General features: G+C 44.1%; 1 protein-coding gene across 1 annotated transcript in view; it reads left to right on the forward strand.

Annotated features, from left to right (window-relative positions):
- The window catches only part of CDON (cell adhesion associated, oncogene regulated), a 35,069-nt gene that overhangs the window by 4,010 nt on the left and 12,736 nt on the right, over positions 1-18,323 (forward strand). The window contains exons 3-13 of the mRNA XM_010008092.1: positions 555-692; positions 995-1,138; positions 1,519-1,806; positions 2,959-3,228; positions 4,109-4,462; positions 8,051-8,331; positions 9,960-10,134; positions 11,803-11,931; positions 13,261-13,467; positions 14,230-14,411; positions 15,754-15,859. Coding sequence (XP_010006394.1) covers positions 555-692; positions 995-1,138; positions 1,519-1,806; positions 2,959-3,228; positions 4,109-4,462; positions 8,051-8,331; positions 9,960-10,134; positions 11,803-11,931; positions 13,261-13,467; positions 14,230-14,411; positions 15,754-15,859 — 2,274 coding nt within the window. The remainder of the gene's footprint in view (positions 1-554; positions 693-994; positions 1,139-1,518; positions 1,807-2,958; positions 3,229-4,108; positions 4,463-8,050; positions 8,332-9,959; positions 10,135-11,802; positions 11,932-13,260; positions 13,468-14,229; positions 14,412-15,753; positions 15,860-18,323) is intronic.

Below are 18,323 nucleotides of genomic sequence, written 5' to 3' on the forward strand. Positions count from 1 at the left end.
GTGGGGCTGTCTGAATCAGGCCTTTGTCAAGCAGGATTTGAGTGATTTCTCTGTAAGGGTACCTCATCTATGGAGCATGTCCGGAATCCCCTTGGGAGGAAAATTTCTTAAAAGTGAGAGAAGTGAGTGTTTTGGTAAAGTACTGACCCATAGCAAGACCCTCTCAAGACAGCTGTAAGGGTGGGTAACGTAGAAAAACTTCACAACCTGGAGGATGCTTTGAAGGTGTTGGGAGAAGAGCAACTTTGGCACTTTGTTCCTTCTCAGGAGGTTTTAGTAGCAGCAGATGAGGAGGTGTTGTTTGCTGCCAGGGCTTTCTGCTCATCTTGGTGCTTGTGGCATTGAGTGGGAGGCACTGCTGGATTCAGTGTTAATTACACCCTTTCTGTAGTGGACTACAGAAAAGACCATGAGTGTCTATATGCTGCACCGTAGAAGACAATGAGCATGAAACTAGCTACATTTTAATCACAAATACTGAGCTTGCTACCCTTCCCCTTTCCCAAGCCATGGCTGCTCTTAACCTTTTACCAATTCTCTTCCAGGACTGGGAGATTTTGACGCGGCAGTGAAAGCTGCTGTTGCAGCAGAAGAGGGAGGCTCAGCTTTCATAGGCTGCAAGGTGCCAGAAAGTAACCCTAAAGCACAGGTTCGCTTCCAAGTGCGGGGAAAATGGCTGGAACAATCAACAGGTGAGATGCTTGATGCCTCTGGGCAGCAAGATAAACAGCCAACAAAAGCTTAAAGGGAAAAGAAAACAACCCCAAAACTCCAGAAACTTGCAGAACATCCTGTGCAAATCACTCTCTAAACCTACCTTTGTGAATTCATATCCTTTGCATGGCATGGTTTCTTTGTGATCCTACATTTAGAGTAGATTAATACAAATATATGACAAATTATTAAAAAAAAAATAATTAAAAAAGGAAGCCTTTTTTTTTTTTTTTAAACTAAGTTAAATATAATCCTCTTTTTTACTTCCCCACTTGTTTAGACAACTACCTAATTCTTCCATCTGGAAACCTGCAGATTTTGAATGTATCTTTAGAAGACAAAGGATCCTATAAATGTGCAGCGTACAACCCAGTTACTCATGATCTCAGAGTAGAATTCCCTGGACACAAGCTCATAGTCACACGTGAGTATTCAGTTCAGCTTTCCAGAATTAGTGCCTCTCAAACTGATTAAATAACATCCCTGTGATTTGTAGAGTGGACTCATCAGCCTAAAGACCCACTGGTCTCAAATACCACATTACGTAAAATCTGTCCTGCGTTATTTGCACATTCAGTTCGTGTTTCCCTCTCCTGTGAAGGAGCAGCATGGCTGCTTTTCCAGTCCCAAGAGTAGAGAGCACTGGAAAAGAGGATACTGCTAATATTCCAGTCACCAGAACGGTTTGGAGCAGGACTTCTGGAAGGGAGTGTTACTTGAACATCATGGCAAACTCTGGATGGGGCAGGAGAGAGTGCGGCTGAGAAGGCTGGTTAGTGCTAAGCCTTGTCTCCTTTCCTCCAGGCCCTTCCTCAGGTGACTTCCACATCCTGCACCCACTGTCCCCACAGAGCCTGGCAGTGCCCCGGTACAGCTCCCTGACACTGGAGTGCGTGGTCCAAGGGTTGCCTCCAGCTTCTGTCCGCTGGGTGAAGGATGGCCGGGATGCGCTGAGCAAAGGAAGGTGGAAACTGCTGCACTCCCACCTGGAGACGGACAGGCTGGAAGCATCGGACTCGGGAAATTACTCCTGTGTGGTGGGAAGTGGATTGGGAGTAGTGAAATCCGTGAACTATTCGCTCACTGTACTTGGTAAGACATAAAGAAGTTGTCACATCCCAGGCAGTGAATGTTCTGGCTGTGTACTTGCTGCTTTTGGCATCTGATTACAAATAGCTGAACATTCTTGCTCAACCTGAGGATACTAAAATAAAGAATAAAGATACCTTCATAAGGACCCTATCTCTTCATCTCTCCTAAGCTGAAACCCTTAACTCTCTATCTCTTCAAATCCTTTGCAGTCTGAAATAATTAAACAGTAAAAGATAACAAACTCGGAGAGAAGAACTGACTATTTATTTTTCTGTGGAGTGCCAAGTGCACATGGAATAAAGTGTCAATGATATGCCAGAGATCAGATGTTTCTCTTTTGAGGTTGTATATAAGCAAAAAACTGGTGAGGAGAGGTGATATGTTTGGATGAGGACAAAAAAAAAAAGCAAAATAAATAGATTTGGCCTCTTTTATGTGGCTGCAAGTCATTCCTAATCTCCCCTTTCCTTTGTAGCAGATTTTCCTGTTGCTTGAAGATTTTCCTCCATGACAGTTTTTTTTTTTTTTTTAATTTATACATTAGAGTAACCTAGAAAACAGATTGTTGATGCAAAATACCTTTTGTTATGGGGATGGCACTAAAGAAATATTTTGAAGATACGAGCCTTTTATTTGTGGTATGAATGCAAATATGCAACTGTCTGGAGCAGAAGGGAGAGACCATTAAAATAATCAAATCTGTGGGAAAAACAGCTTCAGGCTGGGTAGAGCTAGAAGGATGTGGTACTTTTTCAGCCTTTGTATGCAAGAAGTTTGTGGAATGTTTCACAGTATTTCTTTCAAGATCAACATGATGGTGGAAGTTGTAGTCAGGTCGGGTTGGACTCTTGTCCCGGGCAACCGGTGACACAAGAGGGCCTGGCCTGAAGTTGGACCAGGGGAGGTTTAGGTTGGATATCAGGAAGCACTTCTTCACAGAAAGGACGATCAGACATTGTAATGGACTTTCAAGGGAAGTGGTGGAGGCACCGTCCCTGGAGGTGTTCAAGGAAAGGCTGGATGTGGCACTTAGTGCCATGGTCTGGCTGATGTGGTGGTGTTGGTCATAGGCTGAACTTGATCATCTCAGAGATCTTTTCCAGCCTTGGTAATTCTGTGATTCTGTTTATATAAAATTATCTCCCTTTGTAGAACCTGCCTTAATCTCCAAGGGCCTGCAGGATGAAACTGCTGCTGCTGGAGCCACCGTGCACTTCTGGTGCGAGGTCCATGGAAGCCCTGCTCCCAGCCTCACCTGGCTCCACAATGCAGCTCCCCTCCCTCCTTCTTCACGACATCTCCTTATGGGAAACCGTCTGCAGATCCGCGGGGTCACTCAGGGGGACTCTGGCCTGTACCAGTGTGTAGCAGACAACAGGGTCGGATTTGCACAGTCCACTGGGAGACTTCGTGTCCAGCCAGGTAGGAGCACTTGCAGCCCTCCAGAACTCAAACATTTGTACTTCAAGCTTTATTCTGGTTTATTTTTTCATCTGTGATGTATCAATTTGTTTTTGAGCACTGTTTGTAGCAAACCTTCCAAAGCAGATGCTTTCAGTTGAATTTTAAGAGATGTAGGTATTTCTGGCGCACTGTGGTTACTTGATACTTAAAACCTAGATTGCCAGCTGCAACTAAGTCAGGTTATGATTGAATTGGACACAATTTATTCTTCAGTAGAACTAGGGTCCTGCTGGTTGACCTGATTTCCTTAGCAGCATTGGCCAATGAGTAATGATGCTTGTTCTCTATCCTCAAGTTTACAAAATGATGATCAGATTTGGGGTTAATGCACAGTTTCCTCTGTCAGATTAGAAGGTATCAATGGTCTTTTTGATCACTTTTCAGTCTAAGATACTTCCCAATACCCTGAGAACTTGATTTCTGCTGCTGCAAGGCTGTTGGCAAGACTGTTGCTGTTCCTGTTCTCCCCCATCATGTGTAGTTGAAGCCTTTGACCTTCTCTGTACCTGTCAAGATTGATGTGAGCTGCACTGAGGCTGGTTGGCAGATATTTTGTGACCTGCTTGCCTGTAGAGTGGACTCAGGCAGTCTAGTCTGACAGTCAAGCCTTCCTTATTTAGAAAGTTTGAAGTGTGGTTTGAGAGTATTTTCCATCCACCTTCTCTAAGCACAAGTCTCAACTGATCTCTTCAGACTGGAGAGAGAAGTGGTCCAGAGAAGAAAAAAACTGTTAAAGTGGTTAGAAAGAAACATGCGTGACTCTTTTAATTGCTCATTTTGGCATTAAGCATCATGTTCCTTAGCCAAATTAATTCTTTGGGGTTTTTTTCCCCCATAGGCAGAGGCTCTAGGCCAGTTATAGTCTCTCCCCCAGTAAGTGTCACTGTGACAGGTGGCGGGGACGTCACACTCTCCTGCAATGCCACTGGCCTACCCCTTCCCGTCATTCACTGGTATGACACCAGAGGACTGATTCCCAGCCACCCTTCCCAGGTGCTTCCCTCAAAACCACAGAAACCTCCTCCAGCCTTGCCAGGTGACACTGTCATGGATCCCACCTCCTTCTCTGTGACTCACACAGGCTCCAGCTCCTTGCTTGTGAGGAGTATGACTCCGGAGCGTGCCAGGCAGTACACGTGCAAAGCCACCAACGAGCACGGCTCTGTGGTGTCAACAGCCTTCCTGACAGTTGGTAAGCACAAAATTGCCTGTTTGGCTCCCTGAGCTAGGGGAGAAATGCTTCAAAATAGACATTAACAGGAGGTAGGTAGGGTGAGGAAGCAAAGCAGAGGAGTCTAAGCTGTCTTGGTGGACCAGTTCCTCCCTTCCCCCTTAGCCTGTGTGTGTTGCATGGACTTAGCATTTTTTTTTCATGTGATAAAAACTATCCAAGGATGGCTGTTTAAAATTATTTCTTGAAATTGCTAGTAGGAACAGACGGTTCTTAAACTAAAGGCAGGATGGGAAAGAGATTTCCTTTCTTCCCATTGGAATATAATGTGATATTAATAACAGGTCTAAGCTTCCTCGAGTTCCCTTCACAGGAGCAGAGTTTTAGTTACATGAAGTGACATCTAGTTACATTCTTAGCTCCTTCACCATCTTAGTAAATTCAGCTGAATGTCAGTGGGATTTAAGGTCGGCCCCATATTTGAAGTTCTTTGTTACCACCTATTAGACTTTAAAACTCATGTAAATAATTTGAAAAGATGCTCCAAGATTCACTTAGAGGAAGGAAGAAAGATGAGGCCTCCACAAAGCCATCCTATCATGTAGTTTTGTAAATAAGTCATTGTTGGACCTTGCTGAGTAGGCACACAAAACTTATCACCCCAGAATTTGGTCTGTGGCAAATAGAAAAATCCCACAGCTTTGCCTCAGAATATTCTGGCGGTAAGTTCAATTTTCATGTTTTGTATATGAACTTCTATTAGTCCCTAATATGTCGTGCTAGCTGCTGATTCTGGTGCAGAGGGTGGTTAAGGCATTTGGTTTTGATCTACAACTCTTTAAGTTGTTTCTGGGAGCTGTTGGGCTTTTAGGACCATTCCCAACCGTGCCAAAAGACACACTCAAGCATTCTGATGTTTTAACGAAGAATTTGTGCCAGGTAACGAAGCTGAAGCACCTGAATGTGACTTAAACTGTGATTCCATAGTGTTTCTTTGGCAGTAGGAGCAATTCAAGAGCTCTCAGCCTCAGCAGTGGGTTCCAGTAATTCACCTTGTGCAAGCACGCAGCGAGGGAGCAAGGGAGAGAGCTTCTTTGGCTGAAAAAACTTTATTATTTTTTTTTCTTTTCTGGTGGATCTGTTACACAATGTGATTCATTGTGCAGTCTGAAAAGTGGGCAGTGCAGCTTAAGGCACCATCATAGCAAGAAACTACTAACGTGTACAACAAGACCCTCAAGGTCCTTGACCCACAGTGCTTAGTTTAAGTCTGTTTTAGAAGGGCAGTTGCTTCCCAGAGCTACTAAATGCAGATGCAGTTCTCCAAAGTAACTTGGTCTAATGGAAATGAAAGAACAAAATACATTCCAGGAAGCCTGGGGAGAAGACAGGTTAGTATGAAACACATTTATTTTAGTTAGGAGGTGGGTGATCTCACTGCTGTGCCACATTTCCAGGCTTTTTCAGGCTGTGCTAAGGTACTCAGAGAGCTTGTAAGGAGGGGGGATCCTCCTCTAGGTGTTTAAGAAGCAGGAAAGCAACTCTCAGGAATGGGATCTGTTTGCACAGCAGAGACAAAACACAGATGTTGCTTTGCTGCTCTGTGAACCCAGGGCATGCCAGCGGGTTGAAATGTGCTGGTGCCTTTGCACCCCTGCCTCAAGAAGGGGGTGGAAGAACAACGAAAGGTGCTGTGAGATACAGCAGGTGGATTCGTTGGGGTGTGGAGTAGTTAGTGCAGGAGGAGGGGCTGAAAAGGTGAGAGCTCTTCACCTCCAAAATGAGGCAGCCAAAGGGGAGACATATGTAAAATTCTGGATATTATGGAAAATGTGAGTAAAAGCTATTACATTCTTTTAAGGTCAGAATTTGGATTTCTCTGGATTTTGAGTGCATACAGCCTTTCTCCTTACCCAACTTGGTGCTGCTGGTGTGTTTCACAGTGGGGCTGAGAAGCTGAGGAAAGGGAGTAGATCTCCATGGCCAAGGAAACGGGATGGCACTGAAAGCAACAGCCAAAAAAAGTTGCATAATGACACAGCAGCAAAGAGAAGGCTGATGTGCTGGTTTCCATGGGTAGCAATTATGCCAGAAACTCAGCAAAAAGAGCTCAGATCCAATTTGTTTAATGGAAATTGTTACCCAGGGGTTGTTTTCCAAAGCAAAACCCCCAGCTCCTTGCCAGCCGTTGAGGACTCCCCTCCCGCAGCAATAAACACAGCAGTGACTGCAGGTCTCCTGTCACCAGCCTTAACCACAGCTTCACTCCCCACGCATCGGGGTCTGTTCCCCCCATGCCGGCGGGTGTCAAACCCTCCTGTGCCCACCCACAAATCCTCTGGGTCCACCACAGCACAGCGGGTCCCGCCTCTGCCGGCGGGTATGGCATTTGTTTCCAATATTAAGGCATCCTTTTCGCAATACCCTTTCACTTGGAGATCATTCCAGGGGGTGTCTGACGTTTTTTAAGTCGACTCCATATGGTTTTGGGGATGTCCTCACTGCCTTGTTCTTCCTGTCTCCAAACTTTGTGGTGATGCTAAATAAATGGGAAGAAACAAACAAGGGATGCTTGCTGAGAGTGTGTCTTCAATTTGAAAAGAGAATTTTCCTTCCCAGCTTTTAAAGAAGTGGCCAAAAATAGCAGCCACACTTGCTGCTGGTATTTTAATGGAGGTTTTGAGGAATCCAAGTCAGCCGGGCTAATGCTGCCTTGGCTTTACATTACCAAGGAATTTGTTTGTTTTGTAAACCAAGTTCCCTTCATTCCCTTCCCCTTCCAGACCCCAGGCACGTAACATAAACCTCCACAAATCTGAAAGGATGGACAGGGCTAAGATCATCTGGCAGATCCAGCCCTGCAGTGTGCAACCATGACAAGCTGTGCTGCTTCCCAAACCTCCTTGGGTTAAGCACTGACTTTTACTTCTCCTGGATAATCTCAGATGTCCAACCTGCCACCTCTTTCCTGCCTGGAACGGTGACAAGCCATGTATTGGCCAAGCAGTGTTGTGGGGTTTTTTGTCTCACAGCCTCCCTCAAACTACTGATATTCCACATATATTTTACATTTTTTTCATCCCAGGCAAAGTAAGTAGGATGGAGGAGGCCAGAGCAGGATTTTTAGAAATGCGTTGGTATGAAATTGCACATTGGATCTGCCTGTAAACTGAGTTTATTCTCAGCATAAATTTTCAAATGAAGTAGTCGAGTAATGCAGCTTTCAAAGCTGATCGAAATTACAGCTGAAACCTCAGAAATGGAGGTAGGAGAATGTACTCTTGTGTGTACGCCAGTTCAGGCCATGAAAAGTTCCTTGTACAACTGTGATTAATTTTAAAATTACTCCATTTGTGTCACAAGTGAAGCTGTATATTTTATTTTTACTTCTAACATGCATTGCCACTACTTAATTGCTCGGAGATGCTAGTCAGACTGTGCCTGCAGATGTTGCATTTCACCTTTTCTCTCTTTGCTACAGTGAAAAAAAACAACAAAACCAAACAAAAAAACAAACCACATGTTTGGAAATGATGTTTTAAAATGTTTGTGTCCCCTGTGTGTGGTGCAAAGGTACGTCATGATGTAACCAGACTCTTCCCTTCACAGTTCCTCTAGAAACTGGCACAACAGCAGAAATGGCTCCCATGGAGGTTGCCCGGAGCAAGGGTGATTTTGGGGCAGAAACGACGTTTCCAAGCTCACTGCCAACAATATCCCACACGGACCCAGCTGTGACGGACAAAGCGTGGGATGCTGCTGCTCCCCCCGAAGCCCCCATCATCCTCAGCCCCCCCCAGACACTGAAGCCCAACATGTACAACCTGGTCTGGCGCCCGGGGCGAGATGGGGGCTTGCCCATCAATGCCTATTTTGTCAAATACCGCAAGGTAATGTCCCCCTGGGGGTGGATCTTGTGGTCTTTGGGTTTCTTGAGGAACCGACAATTGTTGGAGCATGAACGTTAACAACAATGCGGCATCATCAGACCAGAGAGAACAGAGGATGTAGGTGAACCACAATGTGGCAGCTCGATTTAGGGGAGACTGAAGTTGTTCTCTCTAGTTTTAAGTGAGATTTACTCAGCAGAGCCCAGACTTTTATTTCCTTTATGGTATCACCTGTAGGGAATGGGGCTCCCGGGTTATTGTACACAACTTCATTGATGTTAAAAGTGCTTTTGTGTGAGCACAATGCGTATGCCAGAGATCAGAAGGGAAGCTGGGTAATGCATCAAGGATTTTGCTGTCCCAAAGAGACACCATTAGGCTGAAGTGATCAAATACAAAGGTGAACTACAATTTCTCGAGCAGATCACTAGCACGTCCATAAAAATGGTGTCTCAACCATGCACTCTCTTGATATAAATCAGAGTCAAGCAAAGCCTGTTCTTCCAAGCAAACAGTTTTCTGTGTGGCAAAGCTGTTTGGTTTATTTTTCATAAGCTTTTTAATCCTCTACATCCTGATCTTGTCTTAGCCTGGAGGGAACACTTAGATTTTTGACCTGCTAGTTCCTGAAAACCTGGTGCCAAAGTCTGTTGATACTTCTCCTCCAAAGGTGGTTGGTTCACATACTCGCTGGAGCTTTGAAGGCTTCTTTGACCTTTTTGATGCTTACCCTTTGCTCATAACAGTCCTTTGCACGTTAAATGTGCTCACTCATGCGTTTCTCAGCAGGGAGTTTACTCTGGATTTTTCAGGGTTGTGTTCTCTTTGTGTCATTAGATGATTTAATTGATTTTCTCCTTTCAAAGAGGAAAAAAATTGGGGGAATAAAAGCCTTAGAAGAGTGGTCACTTCAGGAGAAAATACTTGGAACAAAGACCTCTGGCATAACCTTTGATGATCCACAGCATTTGGATATGCCTTCCATGTTTTAGTAAAGTCTTATATTGTTTAGTAGTTTATTTTTGGTAGAATCTTTGTCTTTGCCTTTGGGATTTGGGGTAATGTTTTCCTGCAAGCATTAAGAGACTACCCTGAATCTTTTTCCTTTCTTAAATGGAGATGGTGATTTCACTGTTAAATTAAAAAGTGTTTTGGTTTTATTTAAAAAAAAAAAAAAAGAATTGTGCATTAATGAAAAATAAATCTTTGCTCTCCCTGCTGCCTTTTTTTTCAACTTTGAAAAATAATTAAAACATACTTTTCCTTGCCTGTTTTAAGGCAATATTTTAAAATGCTGAAGTACAGGAAAAGCTGGGATAATTGAGTGAACATTTATTTCTCGTTAGGGTGTGGGGTCCAGTCTTTAATGTCTTATTCTCTGCCAGCTTGAAAATCATTTGGCCTCTTGTTAGTTTTAGCCTCAAGTGAAAATGACTGTTGTTTTTTTTTCCTTAAAACAAGTGTACAGAGAAGAAAATAAGTCTAGTTTATCAAAGGAGCACTGCAAAGGTAGTTGCAAAAGCACCACTTTGCTACAGAAGCACTTGGAGACTGTAGATCTAGGACAACACAAGGAACTTTATGGGGTTGGGTGCTGATGCTGAGCTTTTTCTCCTTGCCCCATGCAGCTGGATGACAGCGTCAGCGCGCTGGGGAGCTGGCACACGGTGCGTGTCCCCGGCAGCGAGAACGAGCTGCGACTCACCGAGCTGGAGCCTTCCAGCCTCTACGAGGTTCTGATGGTGGCCAGGAGTGCTGCTGGAGAGGGCCAGCCTGCCATGCTGACCTTTCGCACCAGCAAAGGTGGGTGCAGCACAATGTTCCCTGTGTCCTTGGCTTTCAAGGGGACATTTATTCCAATTATCTCAACTAGATATTGTCTGCTAAGCTGTTTATGCAATGCTTTGCAGTTTTAATTGCTGAAGAACAGCTTCTAATGGCTAAAATAGCTGTGGGGCAAACTTGCCTGAGCATTGCCAGGGCTGTTGGTAAGTAAAAGCTGTTAAAAGCTTGATGATATTTTTGGGGTGATTATTAAAATTTATACAAGGTTCCTCTTGCTTAAAGGAGCTAATCCAGGTTTTTCAGAGAAAATGGTCCTGAAGCTGTGCCAGGGGAGTTTAAAACTGGATATTAGAAAGAATTTATTTACCGCAAGAGTGGTTGTATGCTGGAACAGGCTGCCCAGGGAGGTGGTGGAGGCACCATCCCTGAAAGTATTTAAAAGAAATTTAGATATAGTGCTTAGTGACATGATTTAAGCACTGAACGGGTAAATCAGGTTATGGTTGGTGGATTTAATTTATGGTTGGACTTGATGGTCTTCAAGGTCCCTACCAACCAGGATGATTCTATGAACTCTGCACCATCAAGTTTTCATCTATCAACGAAACTGCTTCTGGTTTGCTTTGCAGACACCTTGGTGAATATCACAGAGTCATAAAATCATAGAATGGTTTGAGTTGGAAAGGACATTAAAGACCACCTAGTCCAACACCCCTGCCATAGACAGAGATATCTCCCACTAAACCAGGTTGCTCAAAGCCCCAGCGTGGCCCTGAATGCTTCCAAGGATGGAGCTTCCACAACTTCTCTGGGCATCATGTTCCAGTGTCTTACCACCCTCAGACTAAAGAATTTCCTCCTGATCTCTAACCTAAATTTCTTCTCTTTCAGTTTAAAACCCTTGTCCTCTCACTACAAGCCCTTGTCCAAAGTCCCTCCCCAGCTTTCCTGTAGCCCCTCTTGGCCGACCACTTACCAGCTGCTTTGACAGTTGTGTGGAAGCAAGTGGCAAGCAAAAGAGCATTTCCAATCAAAGCAATTTATTTCTTTCAAGCTTTGGAGGCTGATTGCTGTACTGCTAAGCATGCAAACAATTGGATATTCTTCATACAAGAACCAGAGCTTAAAGTTTTATTAAGAATGTAACGGATTTGTGAAATCTGTTCATTTGAACAGGCCAAAAGTCTCCTCAGCCCAGTGTCCTGGGCCCAGCTGTGGCCAAGCCAAAGCTTTTGTAGCACTTTTATTGACCCTCTTTGTCTAGCCATGGATTTTGTTGTGCAGCTTTCACTGCCTGTTGTGATTTGGTGATGAGAGGGAGCTTTGGAACCCAGGCAGGAGCCAGTGGCTGTAGCAAGTTAGAGGCAGCAATGAGCATTTTCTTACAGAATCACAGAATAATTATTGAGGCTGTAAGACAGCTGAGATCTCTGGAGAGGTCTGGAAAAGACCTCTTGAGATCATCAAGTCCAGTCTATGGCCTGACACCACCACATCAGCCAGACCGTGGCACCAAGTGCCACCTGCAGCCTTTCCTTGAACACACCCAGGGATGGTGCATCCACCACTTCCCTGGGCAGTCCATCCCAATGGCTGATCACCCTCTCTGTGAGGAAGTGGTTCCTAATAAGTGCTTCCTCTTATCCCATCCCTGAGCTGATGAACTGTCTGTTGAATGTTTCCTAGAAAGAACATCATCCTCGAAGAACACTCAGGCTCCGTCTCCCCCAGTGGGCCTTCCTAAATATCCTGTCATTCATGAAGGGACAAGTAATTTTGGAGTTGTCCTTCCAGACCTGTCTCGACACAGTGGGGGTAGGTGTATGGGCTTAAAGTTGTGCTGCAAACAGATACGTCCAAGTTAACTTGTGTTCATTACTGCTCTAGGTGCTTGTGTTTCCTATTTCCTATTTATTCCCTAGACTGCTTTGATCCAGGTATTTTTCCTCTCTTGTGGGACTTCTGTGAGCGAAGTCAGATATCTGATAGATTTCCTGTTCTTCTATGTGTTTCCAGAGTAAAAGATGATAGTTCATATTTTGAGAATAAGTGAAAGGTCCTCTTATTGTGGTCAGCATGCTAGCCTTGATACCTCCCTTAGGTTTCCATGGCAGTGTTACCAGTTAATGGAGCATTTCTGTGGTGGGGTATGGAAGCTGTGAATTTAGCAAATGCATGCCCTCATTTATTGAACACAGAAGATGTCCAAGGAGGCTGTTATGTCACATGTAAATCACATTCTTGTTGCTCATATTTAAACCTGCTATTTTTTGCTAAATATTCCAGTTTTCTCTTCCACTGTGAAGGATACAGAGGAAGAGTGGGAACAGGAGGTGCTTGTGTCAGGGTTTTAGGTTCTCAAAGTGGATTATATCTGTTTTGAATGTTTTCCTGAGCCTTCCCAGGGAAAAGCTTATTCCTCGTGGCAAGAAAATTCAACTACTTCCCAATCAGTGTGCTTTTTAGCCTAGTTTCCAGTGAAGACAGCTCCTTTTAGGGTCCCTTTTCTTCTCCACCTCAGCCTTTGAACTCATTAACCTGATTCAGACAAATTTACTCAGAGACTGAGAGGAGTGATTTGGTGTCTAAATTTTGAGTAAAACCAGATGGGAGTGGTGGAGTTTATTAATGATGGAGGTGAGAGGCGTTGCACATTTTGACAGTGCTACGTATCAGAGGAGTCCTCACCATGTTGACTAACACTACCTCTTTGCCTTCTCTCTCTTCCACTGCTGCCCCTCCAAGTGATTTCAGTAAGTACATAATTCCCTTCATGCTTTATCTGTTCTTCCTTCTTGTTTCACTTGTTAGTGTGGGTGGTTCAAAGTCTCGTTGGGTGTGGGGGAATTCTGTGGGTTTGAAAATAAATATGTTTTTTCCATTAGCTTAGTATGTTATCTGTTCACATGTAGGGTTAGATTGGGGTGCAACACCGTATATTTTGGGGTGATTGTACTGATAAAATGATTGATTCCTGTTTTCTGCTCTTCAAGCTTCTTTTCCGGAAGAGCAAGTGGAGACGAGAACTTAAGATTCAACTTGTTGATACACAAAGTTTAATTTAATCACTAGTTGCATTAGTTGCTACAGAAAATGCAGCTCCAGCTGACTCTAATCCCCTTGTAACTGAATTTCTCATTTCAGTTCCAGAAGCACCCGACCGCCCCACCATCTCCACTGCGTCGGAATCATCTGTCTATGTCACCTGGATACCACGAGCAAATGGTGGCTCCCCCATTACTGCCTTTAAAGTGGAGTATAAACGTCTGGGTCGAAACAGTGACTGGCTAATTGCAGCTGACAACATTTCTCCTTCTAAGCTCTCTGTGGAAGTTCGTAACTTGGAGCCAGGTATTAGAAATGGGTGTTCCTTCGCCTCTGCTGTTCTTCTGTTGCCTTTGTTGAGAAGACTTCACTCCTGCTGGGACAACACTGTCCCCGTTTGGTTGTTTCATTTTAACATCTTGTCAGATTATCCTGTTTCTGGGTTGTTCTTTTTTTTTTTTGTTTGGTTTAGTTCTTTAGTTGTCTTTTTTTGTGAGGGGGATAGGAGTTTGTTACATGAACTCAAGTTGATCTTTTGGGTTGATGAACTCTTTTTTTTTTAACTTTTGTGGAAAAAAATCCTCACCATAATTTAATACTTGTTCACATGGAGAGGAAGGATGTGCATTATTGCTGGTTTTATCTTAATTGTCCTCAAAAGAATGCAAAAAAGGGAAAAATGCATTAATGGAAAATCCATGTCCTGATCTCTCCCATCATCCAGCTCTGAAAGCTTGGGAAAAGAGTCTGAAGAGCGGGGGGAATAGATAGTGACAGGTGTCCTTGGAGGCACCTTCTGGGTGCCCACCAGAGTGCAGCTGAGTGACCTTCTGAGCTGATGGAGGCATCTCCATCTCTGTGTTGAATTTTTCTGGAGTGAATTTCCCCTCATGACCTGGAGAAGCTGTTGATATTCCTGATGTCCACACTAGCCCATGGCAACAAGTCCAGTGTCTAATCGGCTGTTTTGCAAAAAGTGCTTCCTAATCTGTTTAGCCTCTCCTTGGATCCCATTCTAGCTTGTGTTTCGCTACAACGCCGTTTTCCTTTCATTTTTTCCCTTAAAAGGAGAAATGTACAGGTTCCGTGTGATTGCTGTGAACAACTACGGGGAGAGCCCACGCAGCGCTGCCTCCCGCCCCTACCAAGTGGCCGGATTTACCGGCAGGTTTTCCAGCCGCCCCATCGCAGGACCCCACATCGCGTACACCGAAGCCATCAGCGACACGCAGATCATGTTGAAATGGACAGTAGGTGGAATTGTCTCCTGCTCTACTCATGTTTGCGGGCCAGTTTTTTACTGTTTTAGCATGTAAAAGTCGAGGATGAAGAGCTGCTTGCAGAGCAGTGAGTGGTTTTTCCCACCCCCCTGAGACTGTTTTTCCTAGAAGAGGGCTGAGATCCTTCATGCTCATATAGTAATTTAACAGGCTGTATGCCTCTTGGGCCCTTTGCTCACCACATCCAAATCCTTTTTCCTTCTCCAAGACAGCCCGTTGGGTTTTGGCCCCCTTTTACTCTGTCCCCCAGCTTCCCACCTTGCTTCCAACTTCCAGATGCCACTCTCTGCTCCTTGGGTTACACCAGATGTAAGCCCAACTGGCAGATCCAGGGAAAGACTGTGGCCTCCTTAGTCCACCTGCTCTGGCACAGGCAGAGCCAGAGGCACCAGTGGGCTTAACTCTGTCCAAACCCTTCTTTGTGCCGCGAGTTGTGAGCGACTTGGCTTCACTTCCTGCAATTCCTCCTGCTTTTGTCAATCCAGACTGCTTTTAAAACCCGTCATCCCCCCTCACTTGCGGTGGAGGTTTCATGTTAGAGAAACGTTTTCCTTTCCCCCGTTACCTCGTCTTTTGTAAACAGGTACTTTAAAGTCCTTATTGAAAGCCACAGAAATTCTTTGCTCTTGTTTTGAAATCTAACCCCCTGGTATACTTTGGAGGATTTAAGGGGTAGAGTTCCCAGTGTTAGTTTGCTCTGCTAGCTCAGCCTTAAGAGATGTTAAGGATAATAAACTTAAAATAACCTCTTGTTCCTCAGGGGGCTGCATAACTTAAAGAAAAATATTCTCGAGCTGAATCTTAGAGTGACCTTAACTTTTTCTGAAGTAGAAGTGGCCTTAACTTTTCCATTTCCATTAATCACACAAATTTTCGGGCCATTCATGGTCAAACCCTAATTTTGACAGTTTGGAAAAGGATGTGGGAGTAAAGTGTCAGCCCCAGCTCAGGCCCTGTGCTACCCCCTTTTTTTTGGACTGGGGTGATGATCCTTAGGTCCTTCCAATTCTATGACTGAGGTGGCAGAGAGCTCTCCTGCAGCCCTGTCAGATGTCCTGTGGTTGTGTGTCCGCACATGTACAGCAACCAGTAATCCTGTTTTGTGCTGGGGGTTCTGTGCAAAGCCCCCCCACACCTTGTTTGTGCATCCTTATTAAAAAACTATATTTCAAGGTGATGAGATACTCAAGTGACGATAGGACTACCTGACCTTTAAAGGTACCATTGCAACCTGAACCGTTCTAAGATGACTCAGCAGGACTCCATTTACATTTTTTCTTCTCTGACCCAGTCTTTTCAAATTCTCTTTTAGTACATTACATCAAGCAACAACAACACACCCATCCAAGGATTTTATATCTATTACCGGCCCACGGACAGCGACAATGACAGTGACTACAAGAGGGATATTGTGGAAGGTAGGGAGCAGTGTCCACATGCCTGGTCATGCTGCTAGCTGGGGAGGAGAGCAGCGTAGCCACACTGGCTGTGTTTACATCAACTATAAACTGCTTTGCCCAAACCAAGTCTTGACAATATATTTCGCAGAGGTAGCTATCTCGACTCCCTAACATCAAGCTCTACTCACACATGAACTTCTTTCTTCCTTGTGAAGCCTCTTCGGCTTGGAAACTTGAGAACTAAATGCTGGGGTTATGTTTGCTTGGTGGTGCTGCTGCAAATCCATGGTGTAAATGCAGTTAAACTGATTTAGCTTAAAGGAGCTGAGGAAATAGAAAGTGGCATAAATGAGATTTAACCCCGGGTAAGCACGTCTCATTACAGACTGTGCTAATAACAAGCTGGCTTTGAAGGTGATTTACCCTAGCATGGATTTTTTAAGCTAGGCAGCACCTTGTGTATAATTGCCCTCCTCTCCTTTTTCCTTGCTCAATTGCTAATCCTGCTACAAGGAAGTTACTTTTAGCCTCCAGTGCTGTAGTACACTGCAAATGCAGGTATGTTTGTGCTTCATTTTGCCTTTTAATCAGGTTACTGTTTTTTTCCCTGTGCATATTAGATCATCATTTTCCTGGAAGAAGTTATTAGATAATGTCTATATTAGTCCAGAAGTGGAAAACCCTTTAAAAAATATTTTACTTATTGCTTGGGCTGAGCAAATGCAGTGATCTCATTCTGTCCCGGTGACATTAATTATTTTTTCCCCTCATTTATTTCAGTTACAAGAGGAATGGGCCTTTATTTTGAAAATTTTCCCCTGCTAGACAATACTCTGCATAGTCCTTTGATGTGTGACATCAGCTTTTGCACACTCTAGAGCTATTAAAGATCCAGAGTTTCGGCTTTCAAGGCGCTTATGCAGCCTGCACCTTCATCTGCAAATGTATTTTAGCCTTTGCTAGGCAGGACTGGTGTGTTTATAAATCTTATACACTAAGCAGTTAGTTGTTTAAGTGGGCTCCACTGTGCTGTGAAATTAGCTTGTTTCTGACTTTTTTTTTTTTTTTCCATGGGCCTGTGTGTATTGAACTCTTTGTGGCAGTCTGAAACCATTAGCAGCTGCTCAGCTCTTGCCAGAGCCTGGAACAGAAACTCATTTGGTGGAAATATTTAAACTTCAACCTTTTTTTTCAACGTTTCTGTACTGTGCTCCCTCAATTAGCTTTTTGGGGAGGGAGAAAAAAAAAGACGACAGTTACTTTCAATTAAAATAGCATTTGATGTGAAATATGTAGAGAAACATATGACTTAAGGTATTTTCGCCATAAATCAGTTATTCTACCCCCCAGCCCCGTTACCTTGGAATTAATCTGTCTGTTTTTTGACAGGGAATTTTATCTTGAAATGACTGCATGGGTTGTGGAAAAAGTGTTGTAGTGCCTGTATTAGCTAAGTACTTGCCGTAGGCTTTCCTTCCCATTCCCTGTTAAGTCTTGTCTTTCGAGACATTCAGAACTGGGCAGAAAACTTGACAAACGCTGCTACAGGCAAAATCAGATTTTATTTCAAGACAAGCAATAAGTCGTGAGCTTGAGTCGAATGGCTTCTCGCTGTTGTTCAGCAAAAGCAAAAACCAATTCAGCCCTGTTCTGCATCCGCGGTCTGAATCTGTCCCTTTTGAGGGTCCTGCAGATTGAATTTTAAATGGAAATGCAGACTGATGTCAGTTGTTTAAATGTTTTTCCTTGCTAATGGTGCACGAAGAGGACAGTTAAAGTGCCTGTACTGACTCCAGTTCCACTAAGGGTTTGAAGCGGAAACCTAAAACCTGGTGTAGTAATTACTGAAAGGAATGCTTGGGGGTGGGGGCAACGGGAAAACTGAGGAGGAATCTTGGGAAAAAAACGTGCAATTTAGGGAAAGGCCAGTCTCAGCTTTAGCCAGGGCTCGTCTGCTCTCACTTGGGATGGAGCTCGGATGGTGATTCCTCTTCCAAAGCCCCTGAACGGAGCTGGAGTCCTCCTGCCCTTTTCTGGGGGATATCCACACCTGGGCTTGTATCCCAGGGAAGTTCCAACAGGCTCCTGGGGACAGTCCCCGCCAGCTGAGCAGGCTTGATATTTATTTTTTATTAATGCTTAAATCAGTAGGTGGTATGACAGCTTCTTAGAAACAGTTCAAGGTGGTATTTTCCAAGAGGTATTAAGAGTGCTCAAACAGTTAATTAAACTCCCTAAAAAAAAAAAAAAAAAATAAAAGAGAAAAAAAAAAAGGAGGGGAAAAAAAAAAGGGTCGCTGTTTATTAAAATTTGTCACAAGCCCGTGAAAGTAAAAACTGAGAGTGATTTATATTGAAGTGCTCAGTACTTCAGGAGGGTGTCTAAATGAAATGCTGGCCAGGAGCCAGAGATGACAAAACCCTCCTATTAGAGAAGATTGCTTGGCCCGGGCCCCATCTCTGCAGGGGCAGGCAGCAGAGGC

Source organism: Chaetura pelagica, unplaced genomic scaffold (genome assembly GCF_000747805.2).
Source record: "Chaetura pelagica isolate M959 unplaced genomic scaffold, ChaPel_1.0 scaffold32, whole genome shotgun sequence".
Taxonomy (NCBI): domain Eukaryota; kingdom Metazoa; phylum Chordata; class Aves; order Apodiformes; family Apodidae; genus Chaetura; species Chaetura pelagica.